Source organism: Charadrius vociferus, unplaced genomic scaffold, assembly GCF_000708025.1.
Source record: "Charadrius vociferus isolate BGI_N301 unplaced genomic scaffold, ASM70802v2 scaffold14, whole genome shotgun sequence".
NCBI lineage: Eukaryota > Metazoa > Chordata > Aves > Charadriiformes > Charadriidae > Charadrius > Charadrius vociferus.
Window position 1 is genome coordinate 6,279,127 of NW_009648876.1, and position 16,557 is coordinate 6,295,683.

General features: G+C 35.8%; 1 protein-coding gene across 1 annotated transcript in view; it reads left to right on the top strand.

The window, feature by feature from the left end:
- The window catches only part of NPAS3 (neuronal PAS domain protein 3), a 675,200-nt gene that overhangs the window by 359,951 nt on the left and 298,692 nt on the right, over window positions 1-16,557 (top strand). Inside the window, exon 5 of the mRNA XM_009887006.1 lies at window positions 3,813-3,895. Coding sequence (XP_009885308.1) covers window positions 3,813-3,895 — 83 coding nt within the window. The remainder of the gene's footprint in view (window positions 1-3,812; window positions 3,896-16,557) is intronic.

Sequence of the window (16,557 nt, forward strand, 5' to 3'; positions counted from 1 at the left end):
AAACAGTCTTTTTGTCATCTTGTCACTATTAACAGTCAATATTTAATACAAATATTGGTTCGGTCAACTTTTTAATTAACCACAACAATTATGCATTCAAACCTTAAACTTTATCAATTAAAGGTAGACAGTAGGAAATATGACCATGTGAAAAAGCCTATTTAGAGGTGTTTGTTCACTCCACTAAAACAAGAGAAGTTTGGAAGCAGAATTTAACCTGGTTTTGGAACTTGTTTCTTTTATGACTCCTGTTGCAGTTTGGTACACGTGCCTCAGCCATCTCCACATCCTAATTTCCCCTACTTCCTGTTACTCAAAAGAAGAAACTTATTTCATGCGTGCAGTATTTTGTTTCTATAAAGAGTCTGCATTTAAAATGGAATCCACATATTTTAAAAAGATGTGCATCCACATCTCTAGGTCTGTGAAGGTTGTTGAGCTACTTTGATTTATAGATGTTGTGATATAAATCTTAAATCCCTTGCTTTCCCAGATTTCTGTGAGCAGCTCAGCTGTGGCTGCTGATGGTTCCATCCACAGGGTAAGAGATTTAGAGATGACTGGCTGTGGCTTGTGTGATGGAAACCAGTTCAGTATTTATAGTTTATGTTTTGAAATTTCAGAATAAAATAACATTGTGACCTGCTTTTTAATCCAACCATTTCAGTCTATGTCTTCCTTTCATCTATTGTCGTGCCAACAATCCATTCAGTACCAATAAGAGGCTTTGTGCTGTGATTGGACTGTGAGATTGCAATGTTATTGAAAGGTATCAATGTGATACGCATTTGTATACCCAAAATAGTGTATTTCTTCTGATGCAGATAGGTATCAAGAAATCTTGAAAGCTTGAGTAAGTAAAATAATGAGGCAATAAAGTCAGAGGATCAAATAAAATAAGTTTGTTTCCCTTATTCTATATTTATCTCAATATTCTTGTCTTATTCCTCAAAATGTGAAGAATGACAGGGAAATGAATGAAATACAGAAAGTGCATATTTAACATCTCTTCAGTTACCAAAAAGGAGTTGCAGCAAGGCTACCAGAAAGGTAATGGTTTTCTGTGTAACATATTTATGCTGGTTGTAAAATTAGGAACTGTCATTACAACCCCACATCACCTGAGTAAGTGCAAAACACGTAAATCGAAGAATTTTACTGCTATAAAACTGTCAATGAACTGAATGGCATGAAAGTACTACAAGGTATTTGTCTACCTGTATACCAGCCACTAGGATGCAGGCATCAATAGAGGATTTAATTGTCAAATTTTAAAGCTGATATCTGGCCCTCTCATGTTTTCTAGTTAACTCACTGACCGTGAAGTATTTTCATCTATTTTTCATAGGACTGTGAGTGTTCCAAGTATGAAGAACTGATGACTTACCTATAAACATCATTTAAAGTTGAAGATACTATTTTAAAAAGTGTTGTGCTGTCTTCGTGTACTTTATTCAAGTTATGATACTGACATGCTAAAAACCCTGCAATTAACAATTAACATCATAGAACTGGATTCAATATGTAATGGATACATTTAAAATAGGGGATAGTAAAGGAAGGATATGGGCAGGAATCAGAAAATTAATGGGAAGGTAAATTCCACGTGGTGATGTGTTCAGACAATGTGTGGAAAATATAACACAGTCTAGATGGAAGAATGAAAGGACCTAAAGGATTTCAGGGAGGGTTTGTGTTTTTGGGGGGTCTTTTGCTTTTTGCAATGCTCTGGTGGAGGCTACTATGAAGCAATGCCTAGCAGGCCAAAACTGACTTTCCTTTTGTTTCTGGTAGATTGTAATGAAATGACTGTATAAAGCACGGTGCTAACTAATAGCAATCATAATGGGAATACTGATAATCTTTACAGGGCTATATATTTTGTTTAGTCCAACCAAAGCCAAAGTTTCTCTCGAAAATATAGCTATATCTGCAGTTTAAGCAAACATTTGATAACTTATCTGGAGGCAGAGTAAGGACAAAAATAGGATCATCTTTAAGTCTGCCTGCAAAAAAAGAATGTTAAGGGAGTTCTAAGTTGCTAGAAAATGTAATGTGCTTTTATTTTTTTTCATGAAATAAGTATTGCTATTTATAGTAGGCATCACTACAGCTATAGGAAAGATGAGATAATGCAAAACAGAGCAAAATGATTTAGAATCAGAAAGCTGATATAGAAAAATATGACTGACTAAGCACCTAAAACTTGTAAAAGAATAATATTATGCTGACATGTCTGGTCAGTCGCTATACTAACTGAAGTTTAAAAAAAACAAGTACAGCCGTTGGTCTATTACCAACTTTAGTTGCAGTGAAAAGCGGAAGTCTTGAAGACGAATTTTCTCTTAAGTTCTTAGCATCTGTGCCCTTGAATACCTTCAGAGAAAAGAGGACCTAGAAAATACTGGCTCTACAGCAGTCACCATTTGTAATTATGAGCTATTGTCTGAATCTATCAGCAATGAAGCCACCTGTTTGCCCAGTATAAATAAGTTAGAATTTCCTGCAAGGAAATTACATGAAGCATCAATAAAGAATGATATTATGTTTTTAGGTCAATATGACTATCATTACTTGGCATTTATCTTTTCTTACTGATACCACGTTTGGCAGCCAGTATCATAGAAGACTAAGAAATTGTTGCTCTGTATTATTTTTTTCATTGGTGTTAAATTAGTCTGTTCAGTAATGGCAGTCATCCATTCTGCTTCTTTTAGTAGATCCTTGGTATTTATTTTTCTTATCATGTGTTGTAAAGAGAGCAATATGTAAAGATGCACTAGTGCTGTGATTGTTCCAGAGGCATTAGACCATCAGGGTCTTTGGATGTAAATGTTTTTGTACACACTTTAAAAGGGTGCAGAATGAACTTCACCTCTTCTCTCTGCTATGGACATGCCTGGCTTTGGCACTAAGACAGAAAAGGAAGGGAAGGTTCCTGAAGCCTTGTGCCCTCTTCTCAGTGCTCTAGCTTTCTCTGGTCACGGGGCAAAGACAGCCTAGACCTAAGAAGAAACCTCAGCTTGCATTAGATGCCTATGTTTGGTTATACTCAGACTCAATTGCTGGCTTTGTGCTCCTGGCATTGAGAGTTTAACAAAATATTAGTTTTATGATTTCTCAGCCTTTTTTGTAGTCACTGCTGCCTTTGAAATATAACTGCCTATTACTCGCTTTGTACTTTTAAACTGTATAATTTATATGTAGAAGATGAAGTTTCAAGTACCTATTCCAGCAACTAACATGGATATCTAGGATAATACAATACTTCCCTAAGCTTAGCAATAACTTTGATACCTCTGATGTATTTCCAAATATTGCCTTTTTAATGTTGTGTTTACTTCATTTCAGTTTCAAATAAGATAAATAACATGTTCAGATAAATCTCTCATATCTTTCTAATTCCTGAGTAATATTTAGATTTTATGTGCACATTTCAAAACATTTACATTATGTGTAGCCTCTTTTTCAATAGTATTTTTCATTACATTCTGCATGTTGTCATAACCATGTGCAAAATAACCTTCTACAGGGACTTGGGATATATTTGAATAAATGATTCATTTCCAGCGTTCTTGGACATTTAAATAGATTTTTTTTTTTTTTTGGAAAAAAATAAATTCTTTTATCCTTCAAATTTGAGTCACTGAAAATGACATACCCATTTTATTTACTATATGCAAGGCAAATGTGAAATTAACACTAGTATATAAAATGTAAAACATATTTAAGTAGTTAATGTCAAATGATATGATCAGGGGTGCCTTAGAAATGAATGTGCAGACCTTGCAACATAACTGTTTTTCATTCAGTTATAGGTGCCCAGCGCAGGAGAAGTCCCAGTGCCCTTGCCATTGAAGTATTTGAATCACATTTGGGAAGTCATATTTTACAGGTAAATAAATGGCTTTTCCAAGAAAAATCAAAATAACTAGCTAGTCATGTTTCTGCCAATAATTTGAATAGTATTGTTGTCAGCACATATTTATATTTTTTTTAAGGCTCATATTTCCTTCTTTTTAGAAAGCCTGTGATTGGGAGAATGTTAATGAGAGGGAGGGCAAGTATTATGTAGCTGAATCACAACATTTTGTTGTTTACAACTGTGCAGTAGGTGTGTGCTGGCAGAATGACTTTATGTATTTGTGTGTATGTGTGCACAAAACAGTATTTTGTGTTGGTGATTTGAATTGCCTTATGTGTCACGTATAGATTTCGGGCTTCCCCCCCGCTTTGGTTTATGAGCACTGCTTTCCTCCCTGATATCCCAGTTGTCACAATTATATATCATAAATTTGCACCGATCTGCAAAAAGAAAAAAATGAACAGCAACATGCCTCTTAGGTCTCCTTAGCTATGAGATAAAAACTAATTGATATTTGTCAAGGAATTTGGTGACACTGTATGAGTTGTGGTATTGCGGGAAGATTAAACTGAAAAACAATGGCCCAATGGAAACATTCTTATGCATGCTTTGTTTTGTCAGTTACTACAACCTTTCTTAGGCTGAAGTAATCAAATGTGGAGCAGAAGCAGTTAAGAACAAAATGCGATGTGTTTTGTCAGCAAGGCAAAAACCCAGCACTACGGAAATAAAATTCACATAGTCTTTTCTAAGTGTGGCACTGAATAAATGCTCTTATTTAGCAATGTACACAGCTTCTCAATGCAAATATATTGCTTGGTGTATTATCTTTTGAGAGGTACGAAAGAGGTAAATTAGGATATTATCATGAGAAATATTCCACTTAATTTGAAATGATTGAGAGCTATCTCTCTGTACTAACTCAGCTGTGGGATTCAAAAGCACTATGGATAATGTCAGATTTTTCACATCTTTATAAAGTAACTAAATGCAGAATAGCAACAAAGATAATTTTAGGAAAACATGAAATTAACTAGTAGAACGAATTTCTTTTTGGAACAAAAATCATGAATGAAGTGATTTACTTAGTTGCACACCCTTGGCAGAGGTCTAGGTCAAGTTTTTGATTCTGTAAGCAAATACTTGTGTTATAGTTACCGTATCAAAGATATCCGCACCAGTATCTACAGTACTGTCTTTGCATATTAGACAGAAACACTGTTATCCTGTCTCATAAGTGTAGAAAAAATGAAGAAATAGCAGTTTTGTGATATTTCAGTTTATGTAATTTGTCAGTGTGTTGTTTTGAGTATGTAAACATGTACTATATATCCTAAAGGTATGGTTTTTACAATATGAATTATAAAAAATATCTAGATAAAACCTCATTGAGACTGATTTGTATACACTTCTTAGGTATAAGGTATGACCCTTTATGAATGAAAATGAAAAAACCTAGGGTGGCCACTTTGAAAACTACTTGACATTTGGGTTTTGCACTTATGGCCTATTTAAACAATTAGTGATTTTATTATTTAAGCTAGATTCCCCTTTTGGTTTTTATTTTTTGTACTTATATATGATAAATTATTTTCAGGGTATAACTTCATCATAGCACTAGTTAAATAAACTATATTGGACTTGATTTTCAGACAAAATTACCATCAGCAGCGTATTGAATATCTGTTGAGGTGTGGCCTTTTCAGAGAGGGTGGTGCTTTACCAAATTACTCCCATTAATCTCTCAATTGATAATAGAAAGTTCCACTCTGACATTTAAAAGAGAATAGACTGTTGATGATGGATAAAGGACAAAATGAATTAATAATGGTGGCGAGTTTATCATGATATGTTAAAATCTTGTCTTGTTTTAGCAAAGTAATCAACACTTGGAAGGAAAGTTTAGGTCATGCATTCAAATGCACCACTTTTAAGAGATCTGAATGAACTTCCAAGTACTGCCTTGTGGTCTTATAGGTAGAAAGATAATCTCCAGAAGACAAAATGACTTTTAAAACAACAATCAGACAGATTTTGTGGTGGAATACAGTTCTAACAAGTTCTCATTTAGTCTGCTGCTTCTGGAAATTATTTTCAAAGCGGTATTGTGATAACTATTGTTTGCAAGTGAAGTAAACAACCTTGATTATACCTTGGGAATACCCGTGTTTGATTTCAGAGTCTGCTATCTGAAGAAGTTGAATTAATAGTTAGTTTGTTTAATCCCTTTTGCTATTAATATTTTGAAGACTGGGTTAAGTGTAAGCTCAGAAATTAAGGAGCCTCTCTAATCCTTCTAATATTTTGGTACTTCAAAAATTATTGACAGACACATGAGAAGCATAATACAGTATGTTTAAAAAAGTGGATATAGTTTATTTATAGTGATGTTGTAAAAAATAGAAGTGGAGGTACACCTTGTGATATTTTACATCTTGATTCTACAAGCAAGTAGTGTAAAAAAATTGCCAAGCCACAGCCAGTTGCTGTATATCATGCTGAAGAGATTCCCACAGTAGGTTTGAAGCCAAAAACACTATCCATTGTGTGCTTGTGGAAAAAAAGACACCACAAAACATGAATACCCAAATGCTATCATATCAGAATCTTCACGTCAGGGCATAAAGTCTTTTGAATGTTTTAAAGGTAAAATCGCCTGAATGACCAGAAGTAGAAAGGCTTGTAATACAGGAGGAAAATAGATAATGGCAATATGTTAATTAATTTTTTACAAGATTTTTGATTTGGCAAATTATGTGCTTTCTTATCTTCTACATTCTTCTTCTTCTGAAAAGTGGTGTTGTAATGGGAATAGATTTCAGTAAAGACATCTTCAGTTTTAGAGTTCTGTATATGTCTTTTATATTTGTTTATTAAATAAATCCAGTAACAAAAAAATTACTTCTGGTACCTGCTCTTCAAAAATTTGGCTGAAACTGGTTGTAAAACTTAGCAAGAAGAATATATTTTTTTTCAGGACCCCTGCATTTTTTCTGCAACTTCATTGCTATTGAGAAGGTGTGGAAAAGGGTCAGTAACCCCATATTCTTCATATAATCAGGAATGATCAGGAAATGTAGAACTAAATATAGAGAAAAGGGAAAGTTAGTGAATATATTTGCATATGCAAATTAGCTTAATTGATACTGCTTGCCTCTACAGGGATTTTTCATTACAAACTGGAGTGCTACATTGTTCAGCTCATATTGAGTAATTTAGTAACTAATGAGACCAGTTTGCACTAATTTGCATATGATAAATGAGCTTAATTGCAGTAAATAACTTGGAGGCATAATTACTTAATTTTCCTGTGTTGCATGGCTTTTAAGTTCACGTATGAACAACTCAAGATAATTTTGCATATTTAAATTAGTTGCTTTTAAAATTCTTGAACAAAAAAGAACACACCTTACAATTTGAACTGTAAAACAATTAAAAGTAAAATGTACCGTATTTTCAAATAAATTTAATATTTTAAAAAATATATATTTCTTCCTTTAAAAATACCAATGCCTTCTTAAAGTATAAATATTTGGAATTAAACAGAATTGAATAGTTTTAAAGTCAGAATAAAATAGAAAGATGGTATTAGTGATAATAGTAGAACTGTGTATTTGAACTCTAGTGAGCAGTACACATTTTGTATTCCTGTATACAAGAGTGATAACTTTCATAATTGCGTTCTTTAATTCAGCAGTGCCTATTCAACTGTTAAGAAATTGTAACACTTTCATATAGCATTTTATTACGATACACAATAACTTGGATACTCGTCTTAAATTGTCTGTACTGTCCTATTTCTACCTAGTTTTGTGTGAAGAAATCCTTACATTGGAAAGATACTAAAGTGTCAGTGCAACAAAGATTTCTCTTTTTTCTCTTTCTCTTTTTTTTTGGGGGTAGACTTGGTCAATGGTGAGCACTGTCATGAATAACCATTGTGATAGAGATGTCTACCATGAGTTTAAAAAAAAGAAAAAACCAAAAAACAAACAAAAAAAACCCCACAAACCAAAACGCAAACCAAACCCAAAATCAAAATATATGAAAGGTCCCATTTCATTTCTGCTATGTCCCTAAAGTTATTGCCTATTAGATACTTTTGATAGAATTGATAGAATTGGACTACTGAACTAGATAGGGAAAAAAGCTCAAATACCAAACTACCAATCTTATGAACAATTCTGTACCATAGTGAGATCTGTTGAGCATCCGTGACTTACAAGTGGATAGCACTCACTGAATTCTCCATCTGTGCCATAAAGGGGCCCACCTACCTTCCTGGAAGCTTTTCCAAAGCCTTGTTGAACATTATCTTGGAAATTTTATGAGACTTGCATTTCCCTTTTACTTTATATTGTACATTTTTCTCCCATTAACAAGCCTTCGTAATTGCAGTATTGGATTCAATGAGGGGCAAAATAATCAGGTTCCTATTAAGATCAAAGGAAAGACAGCCTCAGTGCAAACATTCTGACCCTATAGGCTGTATTCTTCATCAGTGAGTCAAGACCCACAAGAAAAAAACCACTTAGCTTGGATGGAGGGGTTCACAATTCAGAGAGAATACCTGTTGTGGATGTGCAGTTGCGTTCAAGATGACCCCGCAAAGTCATCTGTAGTATGCGCAAGGGCTGTAAGCCCCTGTTTTACTTCCTGGGAGCTTCTGTATCACCACAAACTTGATCATGTAATGTAGTCCGAGAATGGGAGCGGAATTTGAACTGCTTGGAAGCTACATATGGCATAAATGCTGCAATTTGGCTTTATTCCATGCAGTGGTCCCAGTCTTTCCGTGAATGAAAGGCAATCTGATATTTTGTAAACATACTTCACATCCTTTTCACTCCACTGGCAGCCTCAGATTGTCGATGGAACTTCGTGGAGATTTACGTGTGTCTTTTACATCCATCCTATAGAGAAACCTCAGGTTATTAGTCCCATTGATGTTATTTTAGCTTTTCTGTATTTAAAGTCAATAAACAAACAAACCACCCAAACCCTAAGGACATAGGAATCCTGATGAATTGCTAGCATTGTGAACAATTAAAAGATGTCCCTCATTCTAATAGTTTTCTATTTTTTTAAATTATTTTCTTTCATTAATGCATCCAGCACTGTAATAATAAGACTAAGCTGAAACTGTACAAATATATCCTGTGTGTCAACATATTACACTACTGTTCTTCAGAGTGGGTCCCTTATTAATTGAGGTAAATGTGTGGGATGAATGCATCTCTGGTTTCTAGGGAATCATTCCAGGTGATCCCACTAACATTTAGAGTAAATTAGACTATATCTGAGTCACGGGGTTATTTTCTGGACCATGTCAAATAAGCTTAAGTTTCCTCAGGAAAAAGGAAAATTAGTACCAGTCTCTTCACTCCAAGTGAGCATTCTAATAGTTAGTCTTCTGTTTGCAGGTAGCTACTACCCTGTCCACCTGCACTCCTAAACTAAAAGAAAGCCGTGTCTATAATTGTGTTCTAGAAGCTGATCCTATTCCACTGTCTGAGCTGTGCACGAGCTGCAAATGACAGATTGACACATACGTGTGATATTCTCAGAAGTGCTCATGGTCACATGAATGATCAACTGAATGCTAACAAATATTGTTAATGTCTTAATAGTTATAAAACAAAAGACTTTTTCCCATATTCAAACAGAAATATTGGAAGTTGTTATTGGGAAAATGTTTCCACATTCTCCTCAAGTTAATGGATTTTTATCATCCAGTTTATAATGAATGTTATCAAATACTGAACGTGTAGAAACAAATACCCAATTTGAAGGAAACCTTCATATCGGAGTTTTTTCCTCTGTTGTTCAAATGGGTCTTGTTCTCCATTACTGTTATTATTTTTGTTACACTCTTTATAGGACAATGATTTTCTCTCAAGCTTGGCATAGACAAAAAGTGGAAAGAATTCACTATAAAATTTCACTGCAGTATTTAGTCATGTTTGAAAGATGTTGCTATTTACCTATAATAACTAGATTAGAATATAACAAGACAATGACACTGTTAATTTTTTCTAAAAGCACCTTGCTGGGGAGCATGTGGGTAAAGTTTTCCATTCATTGTAAATAGGCATGTTCAGCATGCAACCGGTTTAGGTTGTGCAAAACCTGTCAATCTCTTTCGTTAAGACAAACTAGAGATCAGTGAACAGAGCAAATTATTTACATTTTTGCAGTAGTGAGTGATTGTGGATGAAAGCACAAGAGTTGCACACAATTAACAGTGTCATGGAGAAACAAAAGTTTCTCCTGTAGTGAAAACAAGCACTAATACTTTGCTCTTTAAGCACACTGTTAGGAATTAAAGTCGGCCAAACAGTATGGATAATCATAACTGAAGAAGAAAATACATGGTTCTAAAATTTGTCTCCCTCCACAAATGTTTGAGTATTGTAAAAGTTTAGAGTGTTTTAATTAGATATAAGCAGTAGAAAAACAATACAGGTTGACATTAAGTTTAGAGGTAGTTCTGTGGCTGGCTAGGCTATAGCTGAGTGGAAATTTTATTTCTTCCAATATTTGAGTTATTACAGGGAGCCCCATCTGACAAGAAAATGAAAAAAGTGGGAAACTAGACAGGAAAGTGTTGGAGTGCTATAAAATATTAGGGAGAAGATTTATCTTCTCATTTGCTATTTTCAGTTGCTCTGAGTATTACATAATGAGGTTATCTCTGTATAACACTAGTCAACACAGAAATAGTGACACGAGAGTAAAGGTGAGGAAGCAGCAGATGGTAGTGCTGATGGAGGATTTTCCAGGCTGCAAAAGGTGTTAGCAGAAAAGACTTCTACTGGCTTGGAGACTTGTGAAGGGCAGTTGCTAATGGTGATGTCAGTGGGACACTTTCTGAGGACAAAGACGACCGTTCAGCCTCTTGCAGTCTGCATTGGGTTAAAAGGATAGACTACCAACTGACCTCTGTTAGCACGTGTCAGTGTCAGGCAAAAAGAGGAAAATGTGAAAAAGCTGACAAAATTTAGGATACGTTGGAGAGCATAGATCTGTGTTGTCTGAAAGTAAAGATTTTGGGGATGAAGTAGAGGTTAAGTTATGCATCAGTAGCCAAAAATAATGTGGAAGTTAAGAGATGAATTAAGAGGAAATAGTTGTTACAGATCAAACCACACAGCAAAGTGATCCTAAACTTTCCCTTGGCAGTGAAGAGCTGTGCATAATGTAGTAAGACAGAATGAGTACATAGCAAGTAAGAATTGAATGTTTGGGGATCATATAAACCATCTATGAGGGAATTATTTCTATAAGACATCCATATTATCTACTTTGTATACTTAAATTTTTAATCTGAACCTCCTCATTGTCGTATACCACCTATTTTTAGCAGTCTTTTTCCTGAGATTAAGTGGCATCCAGAGCATTCAGGTACAAAACCAAAGGGGACACCAATTGCTGTCAACAGAAATTGAACACAGTCAGGGAGAAAAATAGATGCTTAATCTACATCTCTATCTAAAATCAAAAGCATTCAGTATGCAACCATGTTTTGTCTAGAAAAGATGACAATTGCATAAAGTTCAAATTAGTCATTCAGAAACAGTGAGATAACAGTAATAAATTGGATGCTGTAATGCCTTAATATAAACTGAACAAAAATGATGGATTTATGATGTAAGAAATGGTAGTATATACACAGAGCGGAGCACAACCTTTTAAAAAAAATACAATTTCTAAGTGGACAGGACCAAAGGAAATAATCTGGATTATTTTAAGAACATTAAATTAGGAACAGGATCTTCAAATAAAAAAAGAAATTGAACAAGGCAGGAGAATGTCAGGATACAAAGTGTTATGCTGAGAAAAAGACAGACACACAATCTGCTTGGAAACAGTAAATTGGGGTGATGTGAAATGTCCAGTTATTAACTGCTCAAACACCTCACCCGAACACAGTTTTAAAGGCAGGAAAACACTGTAAATGCTGTTATGTTGTGAAAAGAGCCACAGGACTCTGGTAAGAAAAGATTAGTATCTTGCTTTGCAGTGTGCCTTTCTAGGGCTAAGGCATCTCTAGTAGAGGTTTCCTCTTTATGCTTTAAGGATAGATGCTATTTCATCTTTCTGCAGCTGAATCTGTTAATCTGCATAGAATCTGTTCAGGTTTGATCATCAGTCTCTCCTCAAGTATTTTGTAGATTGATAGTCTTCTCAGATGATCATCCTCTTGTAATAAAAGTGTAAACTCTTACACCCGATGTTAATTTATTTAGAACTTTGGAAATCTAATTGTGCATTTTATACTAGTGTAAGTGATTCAAAGTAATGATAAGTATTGGAAGCAGAAAGGAGGCAGAAAAACCTCACTCATAGAAATTGTAATGTTGTGGGCCTCTATTCACTATTGGATGCTCTTTTGCACTTTAAATGTGTAAATGCCACTGCATGCTGTGATACAGCTCTGGTTTTACACTGGTTTAAATTATAACAGAGGTCAGCCTGATACGTTGCACGTTTCTAAAAAGGGCTAGGAACAAAGGCTAGATCAGAATCTGAAAAGGTTAAAGGAGTTGCACAGACAGCACTGTTACAAGGGACATCTCGGGTCCATTAGCTGGAACACGTAGCAAGAGGATTTCCTGGGTTCAGGAGACTCGAAAGGTGCTAATTTGCATACTCCAATTTGTCCCAGTCACAGTAAGTGCATCAGACTGACTCCATAAGGGCAAGGCTTTCAATCTGGAGTTATGGCAAAGGTACAGCATCCTAGCAGCTGCTGCCCAAGGGGTTATATGCTAAAAGGAGACTGGTGGAAGGGTGGGAAACAGCAAATTGTTTTGCAGTCGGAGCTTGAAGCAGTACACTTAAACCTGCATTTTGTATGGCCACGATATATAAAAGCGTGCAGTTTCATTTAATAAAGAAATATTTGATCTGAGCAGGACACAGCATACTGTAGTGTGTCATTTAATTCCTCAGAAAGTATTTGAAGAAAATGACATATCTCAGCACTGTTTGTTGACCATTTTGTTGTCACCTGCTGAGTGTTGTCATTTCCATAGCCAGTGGGCTGTATTGAATCAGACAGAGGGAGTAGGTCATTAAAAGAAATGGAGGACTTTCTGCAGCCTTTAGATGCTGAAGGAGGAATTTTTCTTCAGATACACCTGCAAAACTCTATTTAAAGGAGTCTACATTCAGCTATGATTTGGGGTTTAGCCCTATTTTGCTCTGAAGTAAGGTGGCTTGAAAAGTATAGACAGCATAAACTAATGTGTGGGTTCACCAGAAAGAATTACACCTTGTACGGTGTTTGTAAAGATATAGGTGAGGACAATAAGTGTCCTGGTTTCAGAATGCCTTGTTTCTTTTTTTTTTTTTTTTTTTTGCTCTCCATCACAGCATTCATCAAGAAAGTAAAAGGGTGTTGATTTCATATAAATAAATAAAAATGGGGAAAAGTATATTTCATGGGCATGCTGTGCAAGTTAACAGTGATATTTTTCTTCACTTTCTTGAAAACATTGATGACAGTTTCAGAGATGACTATATTCCTCATTTCAGGTCTTATGAAAGCCAACAGAAATAGGCTTTAAACATCCTTTGTGCTCCTCTGCAGCAGAAGTGAAGGGCAGCACTACGTGCCCTCTTTTTCCATGGGAGCTGGCAAAGGGTAATGTTGGAGTCTGCATACAGAGAACCCTTAAATGGAGCATGGACAGTTGAGATTCATGTGAATGCTATTGTTTAAGGCTGCTTTTAACTCCGAGTTATTTCATCGTATCAGCTATCTGCTAGTCACTTTTTTATACCTTTTTTTTTTTTAACTGTGAGGTCTAAATAAATATAAAAATTAAATATTGACATGGTAACTGTGTGTTCAACCTTCCCCATTGCCATAGAAGCTGGAGCCCCAGGTGCAGTTCCGTTTCCCCTGGATTGTACTTGGAAATTGCAAGCACCTTTACACAGACTTTAAAGCACATAACATTTAAGGGAATACAAATATTATTGAAATAAAGGAGTCAGGCTTGTAGAGCATACTATCTGTTCTGAAGTATATTATCTCAAAAGTTGATTAAAAGTGGTTGTTTCCATTTGTTGCTGCTGAAATGTCGCTGTATTAGAATTTCTACCTGTACAGAAAATAAAAAGGGAGTCTGGAAACAAATGATAACACTTCTAGAAGTGAGGTAATTGTGTGTAATTACATTGTATCACATTTTCTTTGGGGGACATTTAGTAAGGTCACATAAGATGCAAATCGATGCTGGATTCTGTTCATTAATTATGCACAGCACTTAGGCAATGAATTGTTTTCTTCTTTCACATTTTTTCCATTTTAAGGAGAATACTATTTAGATGTATCATTTTACATTACTGTAAGACTATGCCTCTTTGATAGTGTCTGGTTGAATTCAGGTTTGATTTAATGAATCGTAAATACTTTCCTACATATTATAGATAGTGATTTAAAGTGTGTATCATTGGCTTGCTTTGCACTTAGTATTTGTTATTCTGTTCTTCCCTTCAGTTATATCTTATGCACAACGTAAAGATTTCAATCTTTATGACTTCATTCATGGTTTTCCTAGCACAGAAGTGGTGGATTATCTGCCTTTAATGCATGCTTCAAGGAGAAAAAAATCTGTGATGGGTGTGTGTCTGTGTCTAAAGTTCAGAAGTCCTCCTCACATTTCCAGAGGCCTACAGCAGAGAACAGGAATTGCTTCTCCCAGTCACCATTATTGATGACACCTTTTTTGCTATAGCAGCTGACTCCTAGCCCATTGATAAAATCACTTTGTTGTTTGCTTTCAAAAAATAACATTAGGTGAAGGTCTCAGTATTTTTTTCTTCATTTTTTCCTCCCACTCTTACTGTATGCAGTTTAGGAAGTGGGAAGAAGGAGGTTCTAACAGTGTGGGAGTGGTCAGCTTTCTTCAGGCTATCAGCAAATGCTTCATAGCCCACAGTATCAAAACCAGTGTTAGTTTTATTGAAAATGAATGAAATAAAGTCAGAGTTTCAGTGGAGGCCTAATATAGAACAGACCTGTAGAGGCTCTCAGATTTCCTCTGTACAGTCTCAAAGAAGGTTACGAATAGGTGAGATTTAAATTGAAAAACTGTACACAGTCTTTCAGCATTCAAAGCAACCAAAATTTTACATGAAAATGTATTTCTGTTGGGGTTTAGAATTTCCAGGTTTATATAAAGTATTCTGTCAGCAGACAATTCTGGGGGAAAAAAACCCCAAACCTTCTGCTAACTCTGAAAAGGAAAAGTTTGGGACTTTAAATAATCTCTTTGAAAGACTGTACTGCTAAGCTTGGTTTGTCTCTTGGCTTTTTGGGGTTTGGTTTGGTGGTTGTTGTTGTTTTGTGTGGGTTTTTTTTTATTTTTACATTTACATATCTGAAACAGTAATGATCAAGGCAGAGTTTTTCATCCTTTACAAATTATGTAGTCAAGCAAAATCAAAGACAGAACATGATCCTCCCTTTGATGAAAAAGGCTAGATATTATTCTAAACATAAATAATAGCTATCAAAATGTATATTGGAAGGTAGGAAACAATTCAAATTTTCAAGGTTACAACGTTGTATTGGTCTACAAAAAAAAAAAAAAAGAAAAACTTGTGTCCTGATATTTGTAGGTAATACCAAGTCATGGTATGCAGAGAGGCTCCTGCTCATACTTATTGCTATAACACCCAAGGGCAGCTCACTTGGTTACTTGCCCCGTTGGAGGGTTGGAAGTGGAAAAGAGTAGAGAGGTCCCACCTGCAGGGAGGAGCGGACAGGACAGGTGACCCAAAACTGACCAACGGGGTATTCCATCCCATCTGCCTCATGCTCAGTATAAAAGCTGAGGGATCAAAGGGTCAGCATCTTTCTTCAGTGACCAGCATCCAAGGAGGATTCTATCTGTTCCTCTGTCTTTGATCCCTATCTGTGCATTCCTGAATCCAGATCCAGAATCCAGTTCCTGTCTGTCACTGAGTCTAGTCTGGGACTTTCCCACTGCCTGCCAGTGACATCATTGTCATCCTGGTGCTTGATACTGGTTTTGTATATATTTCATTATTTTCTGTTTTGATATTATTATCTTGTCTTTTTATTGTTTTATTATTAATAGTTAATTAAAGTAGTTTAGTTTCTTTTAAACTCATGAGTCTCCTTCTCTCTCGTCGTTTTCTCCGTGAAGGGAGAGGTTGGGGAGAGCATCTGCCGTTTGTTTCAGTGGCCAGTCAGGCCCAAACCACAGCAACTTGGTTTTGTTTATTTTAAACCCAAGCTTATTGTCCTGAAAATGAAAGCCATGTTTTTATGCATCTAATTTCTTGCAAGTAGCCATTCTAATATGTTGCAGTTGGCACACAAAAATAGATAGTGTCAAATGAACACGTAGCTGTAGGCTCCCAAAGCTATGCCTGCGGAAGATCTAACCTGTAGCTGGCCAGCAGGAGGTACTAAGCCAGGAGGTACTACATCAGAAGGTACTACACCTTCCTGTAGAAAGGGCTGGTCTTGTCACCAGCGTTGGCATTGAGGGTGTTGTAGGGATTCTTACTTGTCTCTACTTAGGCCCCTGTACTTTTGCATTTTAGGATGCAGTAGTCTGCATTAGGTTGGGCACCGGCTGTGGGAGAGGGAGTGGGTTGCTTCATGCCTCATCCTTGCACATTTAGGCTACTGACTCTGTACTGTCGTC